At 40.9% G+C, this 18,922-nt stretch overlaps 1 protein-coding gene across 2 annotated transcripts in view; it reads right to left on the minus strand.

The window, feature by feature from the left end:
* The window catches only part of HEPHL1 (hephaestin like 1), a 38,221-nt gene extending 22,561 nt beyond the window's left edge, over positions 1 to 15,660 (minus strand). For both annotated transcript variants that reach the window (XM_014263406.2, XM_088051090.1), the window contains exons 1-3: positions 15,491 to 15,660; positions 6,893 to 7,137; positions 5,904 to 6,116 (exon numbers count right to left, since the gene is read on the minus strand). In XM_014263406.2, coding sequence (XP_014118881.2) covers positions 5,904 to 6,116; positions 6,893 to 7,137; positions 15,491 to 15,660 — 628 coding nt within the window. The remainder of the gene's footprint in view (positions 1 to 5,903; positions 6,117 to 6,892; positions 7,138 to 15,490) is intronic.
* Between the last annotated feature and the right edge of the window lie 3,262 nt (positions 15,661 to 18,922).

An 18,922-nucleotide genomic window follows, 5' to 3' on the forward strand; every position in this document is an offset into this window, starting at 1 on the left:
GGCTTTAAAATATTTAAATGCTAAATTCACCCACCCAGCTCTAATTTGATTTCCTGAGCAATAGGTCCTCTGTTCATCCTGAAACCTCCCCAGTTTGGGAACACTTATTTTTGGTCTTGGCCACGACAGGATGGTCACGGAGCATGCTGCAGTCCCTCCACCAGCCGAGGCAAATCTAGAGGGGAGCAGGAAGGGGGCTGTCCCAGAGCTACAATACCTACCCTGGGATGCTCCTGGAATGGCCCATCTATTCCTTGCCCCTTTTTATGGGCTATGTAGGGATAGACTCTAGACCATCATGTGTTGCTGTATTTTTATATATTGGTAAAGGTCTGTCTGCACAAACCAGCCTCTGGGATAAGTCACAATATTAAAGGCTAAAATCCTTGAAACTTGCCTGTAGAAAGTAAAACAATGTTCCTGTGTACAAGGATAAGAATGTAAACTTGTGTGTACTAGCCAATAGTAGCTTGCTCTGCCCGCAGACCCTGTAGAACCCTATAAAAGGTGTGCTAAAGATAGAAATAAACGGCATTCACAATTACTTCTGTGAAGACTGGTGAACAGCTCGGGGGTCTTTCAACATCTGGCGCCCGAACAGGGACACCCCTGCGGGCAGAGGGGCTTTGGAGTCAGCGGAGTGGATCTGGGCGTTAGACGTCGCGGGCTTGGATCGGCACCGGATAGGCAGCCTGAGCGCGGTGAGACGCGGAGCGGTAGGACGTGGAAAGTCAGGCTGCTGGGGGGGGCCCAAGAAGGCAAGGGTGTGGTAGAAGGGTCGCAACCTTCCCCCTTGCGGGTTGCCGTCAGCATGGATGTGGAATTTGCAGCGGCAGATAAACTGCTTCTCTGCATCCTCGTTAAACGAGGCGAAGCAGCCCAGGAAAAGGACCTGGATATGCTCATTATATGGGCTAATTGTCATGGGCATTTGCAGTGCCCACACTGCCTTTTGCGGTGCAAGAACGGACTGATATATCGGCTCTGATATGGGAAACGGCAATCACGGAAAAGAGCAAGGACACTGTGTCTCTCGGTCGAACTTGGCAGATTGTAATTAATACCTTAAAATCAGAAAAGCAAGATATACTGAGGCTGTGAGCTCCGTAATTCTACCTGCATCACAGCGGCAGATGCCTTTATCTCCCACTGCTGGGCAAGCACTCCTATCTATGCTGCCCATGGAGAGAGGGAGGGAGAGTCAAAGAGAAGAAAATAATGAGAAAAAAAAAAAAAAAGTTCCACAGCGAACGCTGAAACAACGAACAGAATCTGTTCAGTTATGGCAGGATGTGATACATCCAGAAATATTTGCTTCATTTTTGGAGTCACTTTTAGCATTACAATCTTATTTAAGTTCCATCTTTACCACCCTGGAAGAAAAGAAGCCAAATTTAGATTGGTTTCCACCCGAACCAGGGGGACATGGGGGAGTGAGGTGGGTGCAGAGAACAAAGGCACCCCCGGGGGTAGAAGCAGAGCAGGAAAAGTTCCAAGGCCACGCTGATAAGCTGCAATGATCGCCGCTGTTAGCACCTGGCCGTGAGAGACTTTTCGTGTAACATCGCCTGCTTTTGTAAAATCATGCCCCTTTTCCTCTATCGGCGAACAAGAAGAGAGATTGAGAGAAAAAACTGCATTTGTTAAAGTTAACTTTGTGAGGTTTTTTTTTTTTCTTTCTCTCCGTTTTTCCTCTCTGCGAGAGTATATGGAGAATGTGAAGAAAGATAAGAGCAGCAGAGAGCAGCAGCGGGGGGGGGCAGTCAAACCCCCCCACCCCCACTCCCTCTCTAAGAAGAAGCGTTGGGATTGTACCTAGTTTGTTAAAAAGTCATGATTTATTTGGTTTTCAAAATGTTTTTATATACCATTTTAGAGTTAATTCTGTGTTTTAAGTAATTATGAGTTTATGCAATTGCAGTTTTTAGAGTGTTAGTGGAGAAATTATTGTGAGTCTTTGAAAGTGAAAAAAAAAAAAATAGAAAAAAAAAAAAGAGAGAGAGAAAAAGTGTTTAACAGAAGTTGCCTTGCAATAATTCGTTTTAGAACCCAAGGTTAAAATATAGTGTGATTTACAGCTTCTAGGAAAACCTTCCAATTAATGTTATCTACAGAAGAGATTTATGGTTTAAAAAATAATTAGTTAAGAGAACTTTACTGTACAAGACAAAGTTAAGTTAAAGTATATATTATCCATTTGCTTGTTTTTTCCACAATTTTAATAAGATAATTTTAATGTGAGTCCTTTTGTTATATAAAACACATATAACTGCATATATACCGATTTGGATTTTGGATTTTAGTTTAAAAATTGGACTTGATGCTTCTGAAAAGTGCTACAAAAGCTGGATGGCAGCTCGCCAAATCCCATGTTGTTGTGGTTTTTCTCTAGAAAAACTACACTTTAAAATCCTAACCAATTTAAACATATACTAGGCAAATTCCTGTTATGAATGAGTATTTCAAATAACATTTGCAGTTATTGTGGGTTATTCTTAAAGTTAGATGACATAGAATTGTGATGTATTTGTTACATTTTTATAATCTTTATAGTGATATTGTGTTTGAAAGGTATATATCAAACTTTTAGCTGCCTTTTTGTAGTAACAGAATAAGATTAAGTTATGTTTTTATTTAGTATAGATTAAGTGTTAATAGAATTAAGGATAGTCAAGTTTTATAATGTTTAGGCTTGAATGTTTTTAAGTTAAGTTTTCTAACTTAGATATTCTTTTAAGGTTAAGTTTGTTATTTCCTTTTGTCATAAATAATTATTGTTAGGTTTAAATATTGTTTAATTTAAATTGTTTTATGTTTTATTGGAGACACTTGTCTAAACTGCAAAGTATAGTTATTTTCCTAGAGAGATGAAGACAACCACAACTGAAACAGCAGTGATGGAACACTGGTGAACACCTGTTTGTGGAAGTGAATGCAGTCTATGACACCCTTGACTTCACTGGGAGTTCTATTGGTTGTTGCAATCTCTGCAGTTTTTGTTTGTTATAGCTTTCTTATTTTTCAGTGTTTCCAGAATTTTAAGAAGATGTATTATTGTTGAAGATCAGCTGCCATGGGGGAGGCTTCAGATTAAACCAACTGCTGCATGGTTTAATTGGTCTGGTACCTAAGGCTCCTGATCATTTGATTTGTACAAATGCATTTTAACAGTTTGCTGTGCTGTAAGCATCTCATAGCTGCTACTATTGAGAACCTTGTTTTAGAAATGAGTTAAGAGGCATCTTTCCAGTTTAAAGCCTAGGCCCTGGCCAAGCCTTGACTTTACCTGGATGGAATGTTTGCCAACAGATCCAGATGTTTTCTGTACCAAATCAGTATATGAGTCACTTTTTGACTCAGCAATTTGACCCTATTAATATGACAGCTGGATCAATTTTGAAGTGGGCTTGGAGAATCATTTCCGGAGATGATTACCCAATCCTTCACTGATCTTTTTTTTGTTTCTGTTTGTTTGCTAACTATGGGATGCTAGTGTAGTGTTTTAGTAATTAATAGTAGTTTTATATTACATATGTTATTAATAATGTTTATGATTTAATTGATTTTTAACTGGTATAAGTTCTTAATTGTGTATATGGTTTTGTGTTGATGTTGATGTTTATAACAGAAGTACATCTCATTTTATTTTTTTTTAAGAAAATGGGGGAAATGGATGCCCTAAAAGGATTTGATTAGTGTAATTCATTAACTTCAAGGAGAGAAGTGTCTGTGTTTTGTTGGCAGGTTCAAAAAGGTCACCTGTCCATCTGACCAGACTGTCTGCCTCTGAACACATGAGATCCAGTGAACAGAGAAGTCACCACACAGCCTTGGTACTCCAGACATGGATCAGAAGTGGACCTGTCAGGACACAGTTGTGTCTGACCACTATACAGACAGTTGCCAACAGAAATTTTATGTTGTTATTATGATGTTGTGTCTCTACTAATTTTTCAGGTATCCTTTGTTTTAAGATTTAGAAGGATCTGAAGAGCAACTTGAACATCAAAGCCCTCAGTCATTGATCAACTGCCAGCTGACATCACGGGAGCAGTGAACGTTCCAGGACTGAATCATGTTAGAGAAATTCTGTAGAAGATCTAAGAAGTGTAGAGACTCCATTTAACTGTATATAAAGCAAATTGTAGTTGTGTGTTTACCCTTTCAGCAAATTGCTTTCACGCTTAGACTACATATATACCAGAGCACGTGTGTTAAAGGTAGTTAGATAATAGTTTAAGATAAAGAGTTTAGCCTGTGTAGTAATTGTTATGTTAGTATAAAGTATAAGTATTCCCCCTTCAAGAGCTAAGCATCTTTGAAAGTTCATTTAACGACTGAAGTTTTAGCTGTGAGTTTGCAAGTATGGTGTCATTTACATGGAACCAACTGCTTATGGTAATTGTGTCGTGTATAGTCGTGACCAACTGTCTGCTAACTAACATCCAAAAGCGACAGAACATATGGGTCACTCTGGCACATTGAACTGGCCAAGGGTCAATGTGTTTGAGCCTAGCCACACCTGGAGATCCTTTCGCACCTGTCTCATGGGAGTCCCTGAATGGGATCCTCCAGCATTTAAAGGTTTAATTAGTAATGAGACTCCACTGAATCGATTGGCAATGCTGCAAGAGTGCAATCGCACTGTTGGCTTCACATTAAGACAACTTGAAGCCTGTTGGCAAGCAAAAATTACCAAAGTTCTCAATATTACAACCCTCAGAAGAATTAGATTTGTTAAGTTCCACCAATACCTCAGGTGGATGGATAATGTTTGAACCCCCAACAAAAAGTCATTCTAACAAAGTAATGTAGCACTGAGCTGCAGTCAACCCTATAGCTGATCTTGTTACTACCATTGAAAGTAAAGCCTTTATTTGTGGTGCAATCTCATAGGACAATTACCAAAGCGATTACCTAGTTCCATCTTCCTCATCTGTGGAGACAGAGCATGGAATTAGATTCCTGCTAATCCACAGAGGACCCTGTTATCTTGGGAAACTAACCTTGTTCCACCCAAGTTTACATCAATTGTTGAATGTAACTAGCAAAAATAAAAACATCAAACAGTCAAAGCGAAGCCTGAATGAATTAAGGCCTAGCAACTCTAAAAAGGCTCGCTTGCTAGACTAAGGAAGGATTGAACTTAACATCCACAATGTTAAGTGAGCTTTCAGCCGATGTGAGTAGTGTGTCATGCAGTATTATGAAATCGAGCTGCAATTGACTTTTTGCTCTTAGCACAAGGACATGGTGGTGAAGAGTTTGAAGGCATGTGCTGCTTGGATCTTACTGATCATTCAGCTTCCATCCATAGGCAACTACAACAGCTACAGGATGGGTTACATGCCCTGAAGGAAGATAGTGACCCCATTGGAAGCTGGTTCGCCGGCTGGGGCATCACCGGATAGTTAAGGTCTCTTGTGCTAGAAGGGGGACGGACTTTACTTATAATGTTAATTGAGATGACAGTCTAACTTGTGTGTTATCTTATCCAAAGCCTGGTTTGTGCAAAAGGAGAAAGGGGGAATTGTTGCTGTATTTTTATATATTGGTAAAGGTCTGTCTGCACAAACCAGCCTCTGGGATAAGTCACAATATTAAAGGCTAAAATCCTTGAAACTTGCCTGTAGAAAGTAAAACAATGTTCCTGTGTACAAGGATAAGAATGTAAACTTGTGTGTACTAGCCAATAGTAGCTTGCTCTGCCCGCAGACCCTGTAGAACCCTATAAAAGGTGTGCTAAAGATAGAAATAAACGGCATTCACAATTACTTCTGTGAAGACTGGTGAACAGCTCGGGGGTCTTTCAACAATCATGTTTAAACCTGTAAGCAAAAATGACTGTTAAGATGCCAAGCTTGGCAGAGGGGCTTGCTCTATCAGTGTTTCTAGCTCAGTACCTTTTTTACACACCAGCAGAGGCCCAATTAAACCAGATGCAATATCTCTTGGTGTGTCAATGTGAGAATGGTAAATCCAAGTCAAGCAGTTTGAGTCTGCCAAAGTTGGGGAATAATCTTTCCTTACTGGCCATGTGTATGTGTAATTTCCACCGGGAACAACAAAGTCGTCCTCTTTGCTTTTACCGCCAGTTCCATCAGGATAAAGTGCTCCTAATACATAGAAAGGAAAAAGGAAGAATTTAGCCATCCCTTAGTTGTTTTTGTTAAATGAATGTGTAATTTATTCTGTTTTACCTTGTATTTACAAAATAATAACAGTACTCACAAATGCAGAATCACTGAGAAATTATAAAAAAACTCAGAATTTCTGTCAATCTGACCACAAATATAATGGGAGTTAAAATACATTTTTTATTGGTAGATAAAGCTTTAAAAATGCATTAACAGGCTCTAATTTTTTCCTAGTCTCTTCACTCTTATCAGTCATCTGGAATTTTGTCATCTAATAGTGTGTATTTTATCGCAGAAAACTGATGAGAAGAGTGACTGTAGGCACATCCACGCAATCCTCTAACAAAAATACACATGTATAGGTCTGAGATTCTGAAAATTAGATCATGTCTGTTATGAGCCAAAAGAGAGGAAAACATTTAGTTGCAAGAACTGCATCTATTCAAATACAATAGAGGTAGAAGGAAGAAGGGAAGATGTTTTGATGACTTATGAATCAGAAAAATAATTCAGGTAAAAAGACCCATCTAACCTGTTTCAGTACTGGATTTATCCCAGGTGTTGAAAGTTTGAAGCAAAAAGTTTTGAGATGAGGCTGTTCCTGGTTTTAGTCATCAGCTGCAATTACTGATGAGTTTATGAGAGGGTGATCTAAAGTCCTCTGATGTCAATAACAATAAATACTTGGACAGACTTGTAGCCATGATATTAGTTTCTCCAGGGAAAAAGAGAGGAAAAGGCAAGCCAGATTTTACCTTCAGAGTCCTTGTCATAGAAGACCCCATGTGGGTGCACAGAGTATGGGCGGGAAGCAAAGTTTTTCAGATGGATGACAAAGACATCCTCTTCTTCTGCCTTCAGGACTGGGCCAAGGAACCCCAGCCATGCTGCTTTGGGGATCTCCTGGGAGTAAGTGTCATCTGTGAACTGCCTAAAAATGGCCTTTTTGTACACACGTCCTATCCGGTTGGCTCCTCTTGTTGCATACACGCTTGCAAACCTAGTGTTGGGAAGGGGAAATTTGAGAGACAGTAAACCTGTCTTAAGAACTGGTCAAGTAAGTGGTGCTTGCAGTGCAGATAAATAGTTCCCTATTTATCTTTTATTTATTTTTATTTTATTTTGTTAGGGACACAAACCAGTGGAATTAAAGCTCAGGAGTACATCAGGACAGGCCTAGCAGGGCCCAAGCCCCTTTCTGTACAGTAACAACCATCCCACTTGCAGGTCCAGTCTTTAGCACAGTTGCTCCAAGCCTTCATTGAGGACCAGCCACTCAAGCCTCAAGCTGATCAATTTTCTTGCTCTTTTGAAGGTTTGGAATCTAATCTCTGAAAGCATGACTGTTCAGAAAGAAAATATAACTAAATTAAGATTTTTCAAAAGCCAATAAGAGAGATTCTAATCAACCAGCTCGACTCCCTGGAAGAGCACCATTAAATGTGTTTTGCATGAAATGTATAACTTTCACATTCCAGAGTCTATGTTTATAGCAACTTCAAGTGATGAAGAACCCACCATATGGTCAGTGGTTAACATATTATAACTTTTAAATACCTGCTCCCTTCGAAGTCTAAATTGCATTTGCAGTCTAATATCATCCAGTTCCACTCCAATCACTGGTTCTCTCTCAGATCAAAGGAGCCACATACCATCAGAAACTTCTTTTCTATGCAAACACTTGCGTAAGTTTTAATTAATTGACTAAATTGCCTCCTACCCTTCTGGACAAACCAAGCACACTGACATTCTTCATGGCACAAATCTTACCCAAAGGTCTCTTTTGAAAGCAAATATTTCTCTATCTCAGTTGCACTGAATCTGTATCTCTGAACACAAGAACTCACACAATAGGCAGGTAATATTTCAGCTAGGGCTGAGATGCTCCCAGTCAATATTTTTTACATAACTGGGAGTCAGTTTTGCACTTTTAACTATAACATCATACTGATGACCCATGTTCATCCTATCTGTGATGATATATAATCCATTTTTTAATTCCCTTCATGTTACAGGTGGTAAATATGATATACAATCTTCACCCCTAATTAAACACTCAATGAAAGCAGAAATTAAACACAGCTACACAGCAAGCAGGGGATTATATGACCAATTTCACCATAATTGACCATGAGCTTTTTCACCCCCTGAAGATTGTTTGAACTTTCATGCTTCCTAAAAAACTCATTAAAAAGTTGAACTAAATTTTCCTGAAGTATCACTGGCAGAAATAAAGCAATTTCATATTTATTGTGAGGTTTTTGAGTGGTCAGTTCACTTGCTTAACAGATTTTGTTTAGATTCTTTTGTGAAGTGCAAGCAAGTGGTGGATGTCACATAAGTTGAAAGGTATGATTTGCTTTAAGATTTTCACTGCAACATCCACTTCTCCCTCTACCCAAACCTTTCTATGATTCTGCAATTTCTGTGACACCATAACACAGCATCCCCCACCTGTGGTCATTACACCTCCACAATCACTGCCTAAAACAGACCCCTGAAGTGATCCAGTTATAAAAGCCTCCAAAAAGTACACTTTTTCATTTGAGATGTGGGCTTTGTGAGAAGCCACAAGTTTTGGCAGCAATTAAACCATTGCCAATGACATTGCTGGGGCAGAAACAGTGGGAGAGGATGGTGGGGAAAGGGACAGAAGCTTCTCATTCTGCTTCTTCACAGAATAATGCATGCTGGATAAATACGCCCCAAAAGCAGGGTTAAGGAATGAGTTGTCATGAAATCTGAATTTTAAGTGAATTAGCAGTTCTGTAGTCTGTGCACATAGCAAGACCTGGCAATTCACATTCACCAAGGAAAAGATACCTCCTATTGCCTGGGGAAAGAGCTGCTACCAGAGTGTTTAGCACAGAGTAGGAAGTGGTGTCAGTAGGAGTGCAGTGTAGATGCACATGCTTCCTTACCTCATGGCAATGTATTCACATGGCTATGCCCTAACTGGAACTATGAATTGATTCTTTAAAATGGTTTATAAGAAATCTTCTCTAGAAAAATATCAAATCAATTTTTTCAGAAAGTCTCTATTTTCAGGAGATATTTTTCATCAGTTTTTTTGCCAATTTCACCAGCCACCAAATATTGTGGTGCAGTGGTACTCTGCTTTTGCCATGATGACAGTGTCTTTATGTCCAGATAACATTGCACACTCTCTCATTAAACCCCTGGGATACACTGTCTCTTCTGAAGGAGAATTGTACCACAGAAAAATGCACTTCTTAGTCAGGCTTTGTCAAATGCTTCACATGAGCCTAGGTCCTTTAAGTGCATAGATTGTGACCCCAAAATCCAGTTAGTTATCGAAGTTCAAGAAATTACCATGAGAAAACCCTCTAGGCTTAGGCACTGAGAAAGTCTCAGTGCCTAAAGCTGTGCCATAATATCTGGATCTGTGCTTGCCTGCTCCTTAAAGCCATCTAAAAGTCAGGAAAATAAGTCTTTTAGTGGCAGCTTGCTGAAAGGAGGACTATTCAAATGGGTGCAATGGGTATCAGCTGCAGCCAGTCACAGTGTAGGTGATGCTCTGTGTGTACAGAGATGCATTTTCAGCACATCCTTTCAGTTGCCCTCAGTACCTGAAAACAGAGCACTCTGGTTGTTGTGAGTCCCATTCTAGGTGCCCAGGCTGCCCTATTTCACCCAGGAGGATTTTGGGGGCCCACCTCAGCCTTCCCAAGTAGGTGGTAGGCTCTGTGCCTCTTTACAAGTGTTGCTGTGCTTCACATTACAGTGCTTAAAGTCCTTTTGCAGAAGGAATATCCACACTGGACCTAATGCCAAAATGTTTCCTCTCTGTCATTCCTCTCTTGTCACAAGAAAACAAAGCTTCTCCCTGCCTCCTCATACTCTCCTGCTCACTTCAAACTGTTCATCCTCCTGGCAGCTTTGTGATGCTGCTGTCTGAACCTCTTCCATCTTTCTGATCTTTTGCAGATGTAAGAGCTGCTCCTCTAAATTTTAACTATTTCCCTCCAACTCAGTTGTCAGCCTGCACTTCATGTGCATAAAGTCATGATGCCCAGACAGACTTTCTTCCAACAGTAAAAGGGAATTCACCATCCTCTGGGGCAGTATCCATGCAAATTTCCTAAATTCCTTCCTTCATCTCCCGCAGTCAGGCCAGTCTTGAGGTTACATATGGAGATAAGCAGGTTTGAAAATTGGCATAAAAAACCGTGTTCCAACTAAGAAAGCCATGCAAATCCTGCCTTCTTTTCTCTGTCTGATTTAATTTTGGTGCTTGACCCCTCTCAGCACTCCAAGAAAAGCTGGAAATGTGCCTGAGTGGAACAGGGAATTATTAACAGGGAATTAACTCTAGTTCTTTAAAATAAGTGTAAGCATAATTATAGACATCCAGTTCCCTGCAATGACAACCAATACAAATCTTCCACAGAGAGAAAGAATGAAACAAGAGTGTCATGTAGATTCTACTTCAAGTCAAGACTAGACATGCAGACAATCTGTCATTTTCAGGTAGATCCATGTGTGAAGTGTAATTTCTACACCCATTTCTTCTATCACACAGAAGTGTTTTGCCATATTTTTAATGGTGTTTATGTTGCCTTTAATCTCAGGGCTACAACCCAACATGGTTATGTTTTCCAAGAAGTGCTTACATGAGCACTGTGTTACAGTGAGCTGTAAGAAATGGGAAGACACCTTGTGCATGGCCAAGCAAACAGCTCTTCAGTAGCCTGGAGACAGATCCTCGCAGATACAATTTCAAAGCCTCCTGAGTTTGTTTGCTGCTGTAATCACCACTGAGTGCCAAAAAATAGCACTTAGAATAACTACTAGATGTGGAGGCCCAAATCTTCTCTTGTGGTTAACATTCCCTATAGCAATTGTACACTCCTGGGTGCAAACGTACGCAAATGCAAAATTTCTTTTTATTGTCATTGTTTCCATTAAAGTCCCATAGACTTTACACTCATAACCATTTAAACAACCATCTTTATGGGCTTATTCCCAAAAATCTGTAGATGGTGAAACCTTCCTTACTCTCCACCCTCTTTACATACTCTGTGTTTGGGTTTATAACCATTTTATTTCCTCAAAGTTCCTGATTTTTCCTGTGGCTGAAGTAAGCCAGGACAGTGCCAGGACACGGCTCCAGACATCCACAATTATTTTAACCCCTGGGTCAGGTAACCTGTTCAAGATAACCCTCCAAGAAACCATGACTCCCATGCCCAGCATGGTGTCTGTGCTTGAGGGATGGCGTGGGAAGGGGGACCAGTGGTGCCAACTCACCTTTCTAGATGGCCACAAAGCGTCAAACAACAAAGTTGAGTGTCCTCAAAAGACAGAGACGCAGAGCCCTCAAAGGATGTTTTTGGGCTTTTTCTGACCCACATGAGCCACAGAGGTCAACAAAATCCATAAAATCTTAGATGAGGCTCTGAGATGTCACCGGTGTGGTATGATGGTTTCCCTCCTACAATAAACTTGCCCCTGAAGTCAGTAACAAAGCTCCTCTCAGGCTTCATTAGGGCCAGGATTTCACCTCAAATACCTTTTTGATGTTGACCCTTCCTAAAATGATCATGTCTGCTGTTGCAATTGGGTTATTTGGCCTCTTAATGACTCAGACATTAGTGTAGCACCTGTGATGACAGTTTCACGTCATTTCTCTGGGTGGGATCTCCTCACAGGCAAATTGCACAAACCGTGTTTGATGCTGTGGTAACAAGAAACACCCGTTAGTGTTGGTGGGTGCAAGACTTGGCCCAGATAAATGTAGGATTGGTGGCCTCAAGAGAAGGGATGAGCTGCTACATCAGGCAAAACATACATCTACCACCAGCAGAGCAAGATTTAAGCATCCATCATATAAAAAAGTATCAAGTTAATTTCAAGGGATTATCAACTAAGGGCTGAGCTACAGTGTGGACAGAATTGATGTCAAACCACAAAACCTAAGTATATTTTCCTCTTGAAAGACCATTTTCCATGTGACCATTAAAGAAAGCAGAAAACACGCAAGCTCACCAAGCAATACCCATGCCCTAACTCACAAAATCTCACCGGGATCTGCAGCACATCCAGCAGCACTGGCACAGGTGCACTACATCAGGTGCACTGACAGCACCTTGCACCCTGTGTGTCTAGTCCAGCATGGTTTAATGATGTCAGCTCTTCCACCAGTTATGTCAGGTGGGAAGGGACGCTGACCACCTTCACAGGTCACCTATGCTCAGTGGCCATAATCTGGACCTGCGATTTCCAAAGCCCTGTGTGCTCCAGAAAATCTAAGTTTAATTTCTGAAGGGAGAACAGAGAGTGAAATGTCTTGGTTTTATTCACAACACTCCAAATTACGAGAATTAGTAGAACAGCTTGAGGCCTCAAGCTTTCACAAGACAAAGGGCAGAGGTGAACAGCCTCATTAGTCTTTTTACTTTAAAAGTACTGATGTCCAGCAAGATACTTATTCTGTACAAGCAGCAGGATGTCTCTGGAGCACTGCAGTAAGACAAAGCATAATAAAAATTAACACCCAAGCAGAACAGTCCTGCTAAGACAGGGCTCATTTGGGCTAATCATCTCTGATGAGAGGCAGTCTTTTCTGCTCACACCCAGGAAGGTTCTGATGCAGCACTAGGATTCCTGACTCCAGAGGCAGCTCACTCAGCACCAGCACAGTGGGAACTGAGCAGCATAGTCATGTCTGGTGCCAGAATCAGCTCACCTGGTTTCCAGCTCCATGCTTCAGCTACTAAAGCCTCCTTTAGCCTCTTTACTACTAAAAACTAAAGGTTGAGGAAGATTACTCTATTACTTTGGCAAGCAACACTGAAAATCATCTCTTCAATCTATTTGATCTAGGTAATGTAACACTTTCCATTGCACACTTGCTAATTCAGGATTTTCGTTAAGTATGAAGAATAAGTGGTTTTGATTATATCTCTGTGGGCTAGTTGCAATCAAAGGGAACATTCCTTTTTGTGTATGCACAAATTCCTTTAAAGATAATCAGCTTGTCTGCAACCTCTTTATCTTCACTTGGCTTTCAATAAAGCTGGGATAGTGCCCCATCAGATGGGTGCTGTGAGGATGCTTCACAAGGCGAGAAGTGCTTGGCTCAGCCAGCCTGAGCGTTGCTGCTTGGAGAACAGAGCTGGCTCAAAAGGCATTCCTGTCCCTACATGGAAACTGATCCTTAAACTTTGCTTATGGAACTACTTTTTTATTATATCCTTAGGAACCAATTAATTAGCTGAAAAGTAGCCCATTATTATACTGCTTTAAATTTACATTAGAGATTATCCTAAAGAGCTGAATAGTCAAAATAGTTATTTCTGGTCCACTGTTTAACCCACGTGCTTATGCACTATTATTCCAGAATACAGCACTTTATCCTGGCTCAACTCAATATGGTTTAAAAATGGAGTAAAATAACAAAAATCACTTAATTATTCTGCATGTAGGGTGTTCATGGCAAACATCTCCGCAGCTTTGAATGTGTAGTCTAGATTAAAATCCTCTGTGGGTAAACCTTTTGTAATTAGCATTCTGTAATTATTACAATGCTGTGATGACTGAAGACATAAGGTATCTTTCATCCCTGTGTTGCCATTTAGTAAAAAAAAAAAAATGCATTTATGTCACAGACTTAAATGTGCTGCTTGATGTTCAAGGAGCACAAAGTGCAGACAGCATCAAAAGTACAATTTACAGAACAGATTCCAATCTCTCTGTGGTATCTCTCTATTGAGTATCTCTCCCTTGAAGTGGATTTGTAAGTAGCTGCTCTTCAGTTAAAGCAGAATTACTCTATATTGAGAGATCTTCTAGTTTAGTGAGTGCAGAAAGTTATCCTCTGCTATAAAGACTAGGAGAGTGAGAAATTCAGGTATTTGATATAAGTTAAGAACAATTTTGCCAGCAAAGCTTTTCATGGGCTGGGAACAAACTATTACCCTTAATTTTACCTGTAAAGGTAATAACTATTGACTTGGATGCCATCCGGGACCTCTAGGTATTAAAAGCTTAAGCATAAATTTGTGTTGAAAAATAAAACTCTTTCTCATCTCCAGAGTGTGACAAAACAGATTCTTTAATGACATTCATCTGAGAGTGATTCTGAAATTACTGACCACTAGAGACATGTCCAGACTTGCTTGGGATTTCCTGAGAAGTCAGAAAGTGTATTTCCATTTCTAGTTTCTGGGATGCAGCATCTAGCTCCCAGTGAGCTTCCAGACCTGGTATGGAGACCAGGACCTGCTCCCTTACAGCTCCCACTCCAACCCCAAACCTAGACACTGAGGAAGGATCCCCAAAATACCTCTAGTGTGTCAAAATATCAGTGAAAGGTTAAAAATATTCCCACACCATTTGAGCCCCATGGTGTAAGATGCAATGGTTTTAAACAAAAAGAAAGTCAATTCAGATGTAAGAAAAAAGTTTTTAACAATGAAGGTGGTAAAACACCAGCACACATTGCCCAGAGAGGTGGTAAATGCCCCACCCCTGGAAGCATTCAAATTCAGCTTGGACGTGCCTCTGAGCAACCTGACCTAGTGGAAGATGAACATGGCAGGGGAGGAGAGGGCTCTTAAAGATCCCTTCCAACCCAAATCATTCTTTAGACAGGCACCAGGGATCAGAGCCATTTCCATCCAACATCCAGGCCAGCTCTCCTGCTGTGGGAGGAACACACAGCCCCAGCTGTGGGGACATGAGAACAGACACCTGTTTTCACTGGCCAAGGCAAGATTCATCACGGTGCTCCCCAGTTTCAGAGATCACCAGGAATTCTGTCTGACTATTCACTGCTGTGTATCTAAGTACTTATCTAAACACATTTCCAGAATGGAAGTCCTCACAGTTGTATAGATTGCATGGATATAGGGACTTGTATCTCATTCGTAGCTACTATACACATCTGAATTTCATAATAACTTACGATCTTCCCTGAATTTTATCAGGGAAAATACTTAAAATGACATAATATGCCAGTAAACAGGGTTTTGTGTTTTACTGCAAAGAGTGTGCTTGGTTATAGCAAAGTTGCAGTTTGCTTTTTGATGCCAAGTCCCAGGGATACCTGCATCTCCATGAAATAGAGGTTGGGGATTTTGAGCCCATACCCATATCAGTTCATCCTCCTCAAATACACACTAACTATCACCTTGCTTAATCAACCACAATGGAAGAGAAATCAATCAAAGTCTACTCTTGCCTTGAAGCTGAATTCCCACCTAGGACAACATCATCAGAACAAAAGCAAGGAATGTCTTAAGACATTTGCAGCAAAGCGACCACATTAACCAATTTTGTTTTGGAGTTGTTGGTACATCTCCAGCTTACCAAAGCCCCCAGTCACTTACTTGTCCTCTAAGAGGCTTTGCCCTGTGATCAGATTTTTCCCAGATGGTGCATAGTCCCAGTTCTCTTCCACGATCCCGAGGTAGTAAGTTCTGGTCTTTGCTTCCACCAGTGCCCACAGCCACAGGAACCCCAGGGCGCGGAGGCAGCCGCCGCACTGCGCGGGAGGCATTTGTGGCGCTGACTGCGAGGTTGGCACGGGCAGGCAGCAGCAGGGTGCACCACAAGGAGCTCACCCCTCCCTCCCTCCCAGCTCTCAACAAGTTATAAATAAGGAAGGGACAGAGCAAAGCTCCTCCTTTCCAGCAGGTTAGGACTGGGATAGGTAGAGAGCCAAGCTATGCAGAGCAGGGAGAAGGTTGCTGTCATGGCAGAACCTTTGCCAATCCTTTGGTTAGTGAGTAAATTACTCACTTACCTGTCCAGGCTAGAGCCAGTTGGTGGTTTTTAGAAGTTTGGACGCTCCTTAGTTCTCCTTTTTCAAGACTAGGTGATATGGCATATTAGGGCAGAGGAGGGGTTAGTGTTTTTGACATCTCTGTAAAAACCCTTTAATTTTTTTTTTTATTTTAATTTCTTTATCATGTCTGAGATTTCTAAAAATAGCATCTTGTTGCCTTCTTTTACTTCTTTTTTTTTTTTTTTTCCTTTTTTTGATGGCATAACACTAAGGTATAATCCAGCATTATGAGAGAGAGCAAAAGAATTGGCCAGTACCTCTCAGCATTTTCTGCTCTGTTTAGTATTTCAATTGATTTGAATATATTCAATTCAGTTCAAATCAATTCAGTTTTAGAGTGCCCAAAATGAAGTACCTTTTTACAAGCATCCCTGGAAATTAGAGCCCTTATGAAAGTCTTTACATTTGGACACCTAAGAATTGAGGCACATAAAGATCACCCTTTTATTAACCGTGGTAATTAACATGCCCACGTAGCTCTCTAGAAAATCACTCCCTCACTTTATAGCTTAACCTCTTCTAAAAGGATATCTGCGCTACCATCTTGGCAAAGCCTAGTGTAAACATATACTTGATAGAATATTTTAAACCACTTAGGAAGCATCCCCGAAAATATAATCTAGGTGACAAGACATTTTGCAAAATCATACTGCCCTGTTCCTAATTTTTAAGTGACTATAGGTATAAAAAAAGTTGCAATTCTGGAATACAGTTCTTGAGACTCATTACAAGCTTTAACAGTTGCGAAATTCCTCTTTCAGGTCCAGAGCTATCTGACCTTTTCCTTTAGAAGCTAATGGTTATCTATGACTAGAGGAGGCTTCAGAAATGGATTTGGAAGTCACAGGTTTAATGCTGTCCACTGAGACACAGCTCAGTGATGTGAATAAGGTTCTATGTGACAGTCAGCTGAGGTTCGCCCTCTGGCATGTGGCAGCGATGGCTACATCTATGGTCAGCTGTGCTGAGCTCCCCTCTCCTCACTGGTGTGCAGGTGTCTCTGAAGTCACAGACAATAACTCAAAAAAAGAGGTGCTGCTCACAGCAGCCCAGCTCCAGCCACCTGGACCTTGATAGGTCTCATCTAAATTAAGATACAAGGCACACAGACACATGCACTATCCTGCTAAAGAAGCTTTTGGTGGGTTTAGGCTATGCTTTCCCTCTTTTTAGCTGTGAGGACTGAAAGCCCAGTATATGCGGGTTAAAGAAGTCAGACAAACTGCAAATGGTCAGCTTGACATGGTTAAAAATCAAGAGTCCCTTGGCCCCCAAAATTCTCTCTGATACATGCTGATTTTCATTTTCTCACGTCAGTTAATCAATGAACAATGAGAAAGGGGGGAGGTAATAGGACAACATGGGTGGTGTGCAACAGGACAATACAGGTTTTGTACAGAAATCCTGATCCTCAGAGGCAGCACCTACAGACTTCCTGATATCCTTGGACACTTTGATGATCTCTTCACTCTGCTGCTGCAAACCACATGGTGCCCATCCTCTTGCCTTCTCACGTCAATCTCTATCCTCTCTTCCACAACACTGATACTTAAAAGTCATCTTCCCTTTCCACTGCTTTGTTGTGTCACTTTGTTGCTCAAATGATGATGACAACTAAAAGCACTGTGATTTTAACAGGCAGGCGTCATTAGAAAGCAAAAGAAAACACAATGACAGTGGGACAGAGCTTTGCCAGCCTGTGGCACAGCCATCAAACATGCCCCTGGGGTGGGATGGATGGACCAGCTGCTGGGCTACAGACCTGTGAAAAGGCCAGGGTGACACTTGGAGCTAAATAGGATCCCACTGTCATCTTTTCACAGGGCCTAGGAATACTTCCACTTCCCAGAGGAGCTCTCCTGAGCCCAGAGGAGTTACAAACTTCATCACCTGTCACTCAAGCACCTCCATTTACAAGAACTCATGCCTGTTATGCAAATTTTCATTGTCATAATGGAGCAAGCATTTGCATTTGAGTAGGAAATATGTTTATTTATAGGGCACTTCGAACTTTGAATGAAACTGTGTGGAGTTGTGGAGTTCAATTGTTTAAATCAGGCATTTGCATAATTGAAAGATATTTAAGGACTGGGTACAGGGACAATTTAATCTAGACAGTGTTGTTATGACTTCCTGTCTGTGTGCTTTTTTGTAACACAAGAATTCTGTTATACCTTTAAATCTCTGTCTATGTGGACTAATATAACACAAATGCATCAAGCTAATAGGGAATAGGAAGGGGGAGTGTCCAGTTCTGAGCTGGCATCTGACTGCAGGATAGTCATTTAAATAATAATAATAGTGCTTTGTCCTAGTTTTTCTATTGCTTTTCTTGCATTTAGGATTGGGTCCTGGCTGCTTTCTTGTTAGACTAACACTTTAAAATTCAAACACGAAGTTAATTTATTTGTCTATTACTGTAAAATTTACTTGTGTAACAGGAATAACGCGTAGACATTAGTACTTTATATCAGCAATGTGTTGTAAGTCTAGTAAACGCCTTAGCTTGGCTTCAGCACTTAGTAGATCTGGCAACTTGTATACCCTTTGCATCCACACATTAATACTTAATTACCTTGTCACATCATTAAACCCAGGAACATTTGCATTCAGGAGAGGTGCTGTAGGCGTGACTCAGAAAAAGATGAAAGAACAGCTGTTTTGTCCTTGCATCAGGAAAATTTCTGGGAAGCTCCCTTCCAGCAGTGATGTCATGGGATTAAATTTGTCACTTTGCCCAGGATCCTTTCAGCAAAGGGGTTGGCTGTTGGTTACTCTGAGACTTTCTGTCCCTCTGAAGGCTAAAATTAGAGCATGTCTGGGTTTCAAAGTTTTGCAATGAGAAGCAATGTTCATAGGACCGAAGGGTGAACATCTTGAATACCAGTTTGTGAATGAGCCCCAAAACATCAACAAGAGAGCTTTCTTTTCAAGTAAATCAGGAATTATTGCAAGAATTAGCTGAAGTTAGTGC

Source organism: Pseudopodoces humilis, chromosome 2 (genome assembly GCF_049639895.1).
Source record: "Pseudopodoces humilis isolate 2021_Gansu_Grassland_sample_001 chromosome 2, ASM4963989v1, whole genome shotgun sequence".
Taxonomy (NCBI): Eukaryota; Metazoa; Chordata; class Aves; order Passeriformes; family Paridae; genus Pseudopodoces; species Pseudopodoces humilis.